At 42.7% G+C, this 8,370-nt stretch overlaps 1 protein-coding gene across 1 annotated transcript; it reads right to left on the reverse strand.

Annotated features, from left to right (window-relative positions):
* Nucleotides 1-563: 563 nt before the first annotated feature.
* Nucleotides 564-1,526, reverse strand: LOC139026099 (trace amine-associated receptor 13c-like). Its single transcript, XM_070441385.1, has one exon. The coding sequence runs from the start codon at nt 1,524-1,526 to the stop codon at nt 564-566; it is 963 nt and encodes a 320-aa protein (XP_070297486.1).
* Between the last annotated feature and the right edge of the window lie 6,844 nt (nt 1,527-8,370).

Raw genomic sequence — 8,370 nt, forward strand, 5'->3', positions numbered from 1 at the left:
GTGGTATGCCTTACAAATGCCTTACAAATGGTTCATTACTGAATGTTATTATAAAGTGTTACCCATAATTGCATATTCTTACATTTTACCATCAACTACTTACACAATACAGAAGTTATTTAGACCTGGACGTTATCTGATATCATGCAGTATTGTACATGTCAACTTTAATACACTTGATGAAGACGTTGTGTCACGTTTGAGCCAATAGAGGGAGATGTTAAGCAACATATAGAATGACTCATGATGTCCTCAAAATKTACTATGAGAACACATATTTATCATTAAGTAACATGGAACAACAACAGACTTTGATATTTGGAGTACACAATCCACAATGACTACAATGTATTTTATAAAACAGGCTTATGCATTCTTATGCCTTCTCCAAGTCATTCCAATCCAGACAAATCATTCTGTATCAACACCACATGTATCTATGATGACAACACTGAGATAAGTAATGYCAGTGTATTGTTAGATGAAATAAATAATTATAACAATTGTAGAACAAAACTATATCAAAGTTATGTTTGCCAACCTAGGGAATAAAWWYATAGGAACTATGAATGTCTTATCTTCAAAGTTAATAAAAGTTTAGCTGTCACTTTGAACCATGGATAAAATAACGCATAAATWATTGGATTAATTAAGGAATTAAAAAGTGGCAGAAAAATTATGAAATATGATAAGAAATTGTCAATTAAAAAATAATTAAAAAAGTAAATAAATAGAGTTGGAATCCAACAAATGAAATAGGTGAAAACAACAATAGATAGAGTTTTTGCTGCTTTTCTCTCAGACTTATTAGCCTGTACAGTTTTAACACCAGACACACTRGCAGCCTCTTTWGAAAATACCTTTCTGGCCTGTGATCTGGCCACCACAAAGATGTTCACATAAAGTGTTATAATAATAGAACAYGGGACAACCATTGTAATTACAATGTAAATTATATTAATCGAGATTATTCCATCAACAATAAAACATTCTTTGAAACACCTACTTGGTACCTGCACATTTACAAAGTTTTTTATAATAGCAGAATCGTATATGATACAACAACACCAGGTAATGGATATACAATACATCATTCTTGTTGTTGTTATTTTAGAGTTGTACAATAAGGGATCACACACAGCAACATAGCGGTCAATAGATATCAAGACCAAATTGCCAAGCGATAAAGATGTACATAAAAAAGAGATGTAGAAATGAAACGCACAGAAATATTCCCCAAAACCCCAGCATGGTTCCATTATTGCTATASTCACTACTGGTATCACAATCAGTCCCACCAGGAGATCTGACACAGCCAGAGAGAGGATGAGCAGGTTGGTTGGAGTGTGGAGCTGCTTGAAGTGAAAGATGGAGATGATCACCAGTACGTTCAAAAATACTGTAACTGCTGAAATCAATGAGAAGAAGATGTACAGCGTTATGTAGATAGATGTCGATAGCAAAGCCTTTCTGCAAGAAGAGTTTCTCTCTTGAAAACAGTATTTATCATCTTCCTTTTTATCCATTTGGTCAAAATGCTGAGGTTCTGCTCCTGCTTGGTCCTGTGTGTGACCCTGTCAGGTCCGCCTTCTGACAAACTCTGAGCTCTGCCTCTCTATTATCCCTGAGTTACTGACAGCCACTCCCCTCCCAGATCTCTCTGAACACCACACACAACACACACAACACACAACACAGCACACACACACATACACACACATCCGACACACACACACAACACAGTTCACCCACACACACACACACCACACACAACCACACACAACACATCACACAACACACACACACACAACACACACACACACAAGACACACAAACAACACACACACACACACACACACACACCACACACAAACGGTGAGCACACAAAATGAACAAACGTTTGCGAAAAACAAATAATTAAGTTCAAAGCATGATGTATGTAATACCGGATAGATGTTGCTTGTCCCACCTGCCGGCCTTCACCTTGTACTGATATTAAGATGTAATAAATCTCCAATTTAGATTCAAATCCAAATTGGTATTTGTCATAAGCGCCGAACAGGCTGGACCTTACAGTGAAAGTGTTACTTTCAGAGCAACAACAATGATAGATTTATAAAAACAAGTGTTTAAGGCTAAAAAATAGATATACGCAAAATAATAACAGTAACAAATAAGTAAGAGGCAGCGACAGTAAAAATAACACATAGCAAGGCTATTATACAGGGTTGAACCGTACAAGAGTCACCAGCGGAAAGCATCCGGTTAGTCGAGTAATGAGTAAATATTTACATGTAGTCGAGTAAAATACTAGCATAATAATAAACAGAGAGAAGCTGCAGCGTAAAAGAGCGAAGATGCCAATGAAAAACTCTGGTAGACCATTTGATTAGCTGTTTCAGCAGTCTTTTGGTGTCACAACCCTGCCTTATTAATCTGTGTTTTCATTATTATTAGTTAGGTCAGTGGCTGTTGACAGGGAATGTCATTGTGTTTTGTTTGTCTAGGTAGGTGTTGACGTTTTAATGTGTGGTCCTATCGTTCTCGCTCACTGTTTGTTTGTATTCATGTCTATGTCCTGCCTAGATTCTCTCAATATAGAGCAAGCTGTGGCGTCATTTTTATTGTCTCTGATTGTAGAGCACATATTATAAGCAGTCAAGCATTTTTGGTCTTGGTTTTTGCTGCGTTTCTTTCGTGGTGTCACACCTTGTCCTCTATTATGGTTGTTACGTTTGTAATCTTTGTGTGCTTATGCAATAAACAACGTAATATGTAGTCCAAACCAGCTGTATTCGTTTATATTTGTTTTGTTTAGTTTTGTAGTATTCAGTTCGTTGTCATTTTTCGATTCTTCGTTTAATAAGCATTGGGGAAGATGCATTTCTTCTCCGCCTGACGCCTTGTCTACTTTCTCTCCGCCAAGACAATCCAGACTGAATTACCCCAACCAAATCCCGGACCATAGCAGAGCGTGCTTAAGCAGCTAACAGAGCGCAACCTATTTAAGGATTTCTGGACATTGCAGGAGGATTAAACTGGCATGGTAAGGACCTTGGCGCAGCCTGGAGATATCGCCGCCCCGTGAAGAGCTGGAGGCAGCTAAAGCCGAAGAGTGCGTATGGGAGGAGCCAACGAACAGGAGCAAACTGGACTAACACTACCATCGGAGGAGATCGACAGTGCTTGTGGGCCGATAAACCCAGGAGAATGCCGTGAGCGCCTGGCATTCTCTAACAGTGCGAGGAGGATAACGAGTATGGAGCAGCACACGCATCCGTAGGAAGGAACCTGTGGAGTCAACCCCCCCCAAAATGTAATTGGGGGGGTCTTAAAAGGATGTGGCAAGTCACTGAAGGTAAAACCTGTCGCCTACTCCCTTACTTACCGTGGAGAGCGAGATACGGCAACACCCCGTGATTACGCAGTAGAGCGCATGGTGTCTCTGTACTGTGCAGAGCCCGGTGCTCAGGTACATACCAGCTCCTCGTATCTGACCGGCAAGATTAGCACATATGAGCCAGGGGTCATTGAACCGCCCAACGCATCAGTCTCCCAGCCAAACGTCTCCTACTGCTATCTCCTCTCACCGAACGACACCACAAATTCGCCTCCATACATGGCACCAGCCTACAAATTGTTGTCCCCGGTTCGCCAGCCATAGCCGTGGCAGGGCTACGGGACCATTCAACCTGGTAAGGTTGCGGCAGCTCGGAATGCCGGACCCGTTACTCCTTCACGGTCCGGTATTATCCCGGTGCCACCTCCACGTTACCAGTACCTCCCGGTGGCAGCCCCCCCCACACACAGGCAGTCTCTCCGTCTTCTCTCCCAGTGCACTCCACCTGTCCAGAGTACTGAGCTGCTCTGCCTGATCCCAGCGCTGTCTGAGCTGCCTGCCTGCCCAAGCGCTGTCTGACTGCCTCCTGCCCAGCCTGTCTGAGCTGCCTGCCTGCCCAGCGCTGTCTGAGCTGCCTGCCTGCCTAAGGCGCCGTTCCAGAGCTGCCACGTCTGTCACCGACCGTCAGAGCTGCCCGTCTGTCACGAGCCGTCAGAGTCTGCCTTGTCTGTCCCAACCGTGCGAGCTGCCCATCTGTCTCCGACGCCGTCCAGAGCTGCCCCGTCCTGTCCCTGAGCCGCAGACCATGGAGCAAGCCAGAGCCGGTACCCGACTCCCCCAGAGCGAAGCACATTCATGAACATAGCGTGCGCCCCAGACACTTGAGCAGCCAGAGCCATCCGCACTAAATTGATAGCAAGAGCAGCGCAGACCACAACTCTCGAAAAACCTCCGCCAGACAGGAGCAAGCCAGAAGCCGAGCGTTTACGGCTCATGACGGGACAGCCAGAGACAACCGTCGACCTCAGACATTACGCTAGCCATCGATGGCCACCACACCCCACCAAGTGCCACAAAAACCTGCCGTGTCAGCTGCCAGACCGCCAGCCAGCCAGGAAGCGTGCCAGAGCCGCCAGCCAGTCAGGATCTGCCAGAGCCGCCAGCCAGCCAGGATCTGCCAGAACCGCCCGCCAGCCAGGATCTGCCCCTCAGTCCGGTGCTGCCGGTTCAGTGGGGGTGATATGGAGGGTGGTTGTGGTTAGGAAGCCACAGGGTCGATTAAGGAGGCGGGAAAAAACATTGTTTAAGTGGGGTCCATGTCCCGCGCCAGAGCCGCCACCGCGACAGACGCCCACCCAGACCCTCCCCTAGAGTTTAGGAGGTGCGCCAAGGAGTTCGCACCTTAAGGGGGGGGGGGTTCTGTCACGTTCCTGACCTGTTTTCCCTTGTTTTTGTATTAATTTAGTATGGTCAGGGCGTGAGTTGGGTGGGTTGTCGATGTGTGATTTTTATGTTGGGATTTTGTGTGTTCGGCCTGGTATGATTCTCAATCAGAGGCAGCTGTCAATCGTTGTCCCTGATTGAGAATCATACTTAGGCAGCCGGGGTTTCACGTGTGTTTTGTGGGTGTTTGTTCTTGTGTCAGTGTTTCGCCACACGGGACTGTCACGGTAGTTATTTTTGTTATTTTGTATCGCGTATTGTTTTGTTGTATATTAAATCACTATGGAAACTAACCACTCTGCATATTGGTCCGATCCGTCTCACCTCTGACTATCGTTAAAAAAAAAAGACTATCGTTACAGAAGCATGCTACATGGTAGACCAATCCAAACTCATCTCAGTATATCCAGCCCATCCATTATCTCAGCCAATCATGGTTAGCGACAAGGTTCCAAAAAACAAAAAACGCAAAAAACGCAATTTAAATAGAATGAATGTTTACGGTCAAATGCCTCTTCTGAGAAGTAGTGACGTGCGACATATGCCTAGTTTCCTGAAATGAGTCACATATAGAGATTCGGTAACACTTTATAATAATACCTTGTAATAAAGCATTTGTAATGGATTAGAACATTGTTTTTTCATCATAAATGTGTCCCAACAACCATATTTTCTGCTCAATTTTGTACACATTTTGTTAAATCGCTGATAGTGAGCATGTCCCATTGTCTATCGTGCCTGCAAGTTTGACCATGTCAAGAGCGCTGATGCTAACGCATGATCACCTCTACACAGGCTGCAACTTGTGCAGGGGTACATAAAAGGCCACTCTAAAAAAAATGCAGTTTTGTAAACCACAGATGGCACAGATGTCTCAAGTTTAAGGGAGCATGCAAATTGGAATGCCCTGGCATGCTGACCACAAGAAAGTTACACCAGAGCCTGTGGACAGAGAATGGTAATGTTAATTTCTCTACCATAAGCTGCCTCCAAACGTCATTTTAGAGAAATTTGGCAGTCAGATCCAACCGCGGCATAACTGCCAAGTTTCTCTTAATCCCCAATACTGCCTGAGAACTTGTTGGCTGCTTTTTCCTTCACTCTTGCTAGTAATGGTAAACATAGTATTTTTGCATGAACAAACTACCACAGGTTTTTCCATAGTGGCCTTTTATTAAGATAAAGAAGCTAATGGTGAGTGTTCTAGATGCCCAGCCCTGCCACTCCCAACAAAATCTCATACTGAAAGTTCTTAGACTTCCAATAGTCAAGACAACGAAATCGATTTGGAAGGACTGCCTTGTGAAACAACAAGGACAACATCACAGCATATCGTCATTTGGCCCATGCATTTGCTAAGATGGCAACTTTTTATGCAATTCATGTGCTAATGGCATACCATAGGAACATTCCATAACTTGTACAAATGTCCATCTTGAACTGAATTATGAAAATGATTAAGTTGAGGGAGACAGTTCATTATTGGGACACATAATATTTGCCAGACATCACCCTGCAGTATTCTGACCCAATCATATTGTTTGTATTGTTGTCTCAGGTTCCAGAGGGACCTGTTTAGCACTTGACGTGCAAGGCTGCTAGTTATGACACGTCACTCTACCAATTAAAGTGGTAAGACAAGAACACCACACACACACACACACAACAAACACCAAGCACACAACACACACAAAGCTAACACACCCATTCCCCACACCCAAAACCAAACAACCAAAAAACAACAAACACCAAACCCCACACATTGTGTTTTGTGAATGACGTCCAAACCTCTAAGGAATTCTACCAATTAAGGTGTTGGAGACACACAAATGCTTTACTCCAGGCCCAAAAGGCCCTAATACCAACATAAAATTCAACTGAACCTACATACAGCTCTACTTGTCATTTGTTGTGAGTACAACTTCCATTAGGCCTCAGCCTCAGTACAACCCTCACCCTAAACTAGTCTCTCCTGCACAGGTCAGAATCCCACCTCTGAATCATGACTCTATACAGGTGGGATCTGAAACTGTGGAATCCTAAGTGGAAAACCAACATCTTAACCAATAGTCCAATAAGAAATGTACTATTGGACCGAGGGTACACTGATTGTGGCAGGGTTACCTCATCACAAGAGCTATCTCACCTCTGCTACACATTTCAGTCATTTAGGCAGAATGCGGGGGGGGGGGCATTAATAGTAAAGTCTCAGCCTTTTGGAGGTCGGGGGGCTTGTTTTAAGATAAAAATTCCAATTCCAGTCCAAAAGATTATTTGATTTGGCCTTTACTACTATAGCCCATAGAAACACATTGAATAACACATTCATAAATGGCAAAAAAGTCAGTCAAATAATACATTCATAAGGAATAAGGTTTTGAGTGTCTGTCCTATATAGAAGAGCTCAGAAAATATATATAGAGATTTTATTTAACTTTATTTTTTAAAAAATTCAAATGACTCTCTATACTAAAACCGGTTACCTTCAAATGAGTCAAATGACACTTGTTGTGGTGGGTAAGCAAAACGAGAAACGCCATGGTGTTTCATGCAGAACAAACTTTCGGATCGCTGATTTTCAGTTATTTACTCAGAGATATTAGTTCTGATTTTTAAGAATGTTACCAACTTCATACTGTAACCCTACTGGTAGAGCTTTATAATAACAATTGTTTATGAAGCATTTATGATGGATTAGTAAATTGTTTATTTACGCGAGCCGCAGTAGATTTGGGTATGTCGTGGTTATGATCAAACTTTGTACGCGGTACCACCTGTATAATAGCCTCGCAACTGTCATTTCACTGTCATTTTACGTTTTTTATTTTTTATTTCCTTATCTGTTGTTTACCTAATACCTATTTTTTTTTACTTAGAAATTGCAACTGTTGGTTTTGGGCTTGTAAGTTAGCATTTCACAGTAAGGTCTACTATACCTTGGTTTATTAGGTGCACGTGACAATGTGACCCGATTTCAGGAAACTAGGCGTATGTCGCAAGTCACGACTTCACAGGAGAGCTTTTGAACGTAAATTGTTGTAGTTTATCAAAATGCATTTTTTGGCAATGAAATTCCTTCTCGACACTCTGAACTTTCATGTGCCTTAATATCAAAACTTGTATGTCCTCTGTAAATACAATATAATATGGTTAAATTACGAGCCTAGTTGGTTTAGCCATAGAGAAAGCAAGCAACCTTCCCGCAAGCATGACAGGCTGAGATAATGAGTGGGCTGGACATGCCGAAGATGGTTTGGATTGGTCTGCGTCTTGTGTGTATAAAATGAGCGCTGCTGGTATACAGTTTTTTTTTCTCAGATATATATCTTCAGCCATGGAGAACCGAAATATGTTGCTACTGCTCTCAATAATATTGCTGCCCTGAATTTATCAGGCGGCTTCGATAAATGTCCAGTGGGAAAAAGTTGTGATGGACTGATGTCATTTTAGAGGAAATTGAATGGTCTGATCCTTAAAGGGTAAATAAATATGTGAATAATCAGCTTACTAGTTATACTTATTAATACATGTGTGAATAACTAGCTTACTAACAGTTACAGATGTTGGGAGTAACGAACAACATTTTC

Source organism: Salvelinus sp. IW2-2015, unplaced genomic scaffold, assembly GCF_002910315.2.
Source record: "Salvelinus sp. IW2-2015 unplaced genomic scaffold, ASM291031v2 Un_scaffold3870, whole genome shotgun sequence".
Taxonomy (NCBI): Eukaryota; Metazoa; Chordata; class Actinopteri; order Salmoniformes; family Salmonidae; genus Salvelinus; species Salvelinus sp. IW2-2015.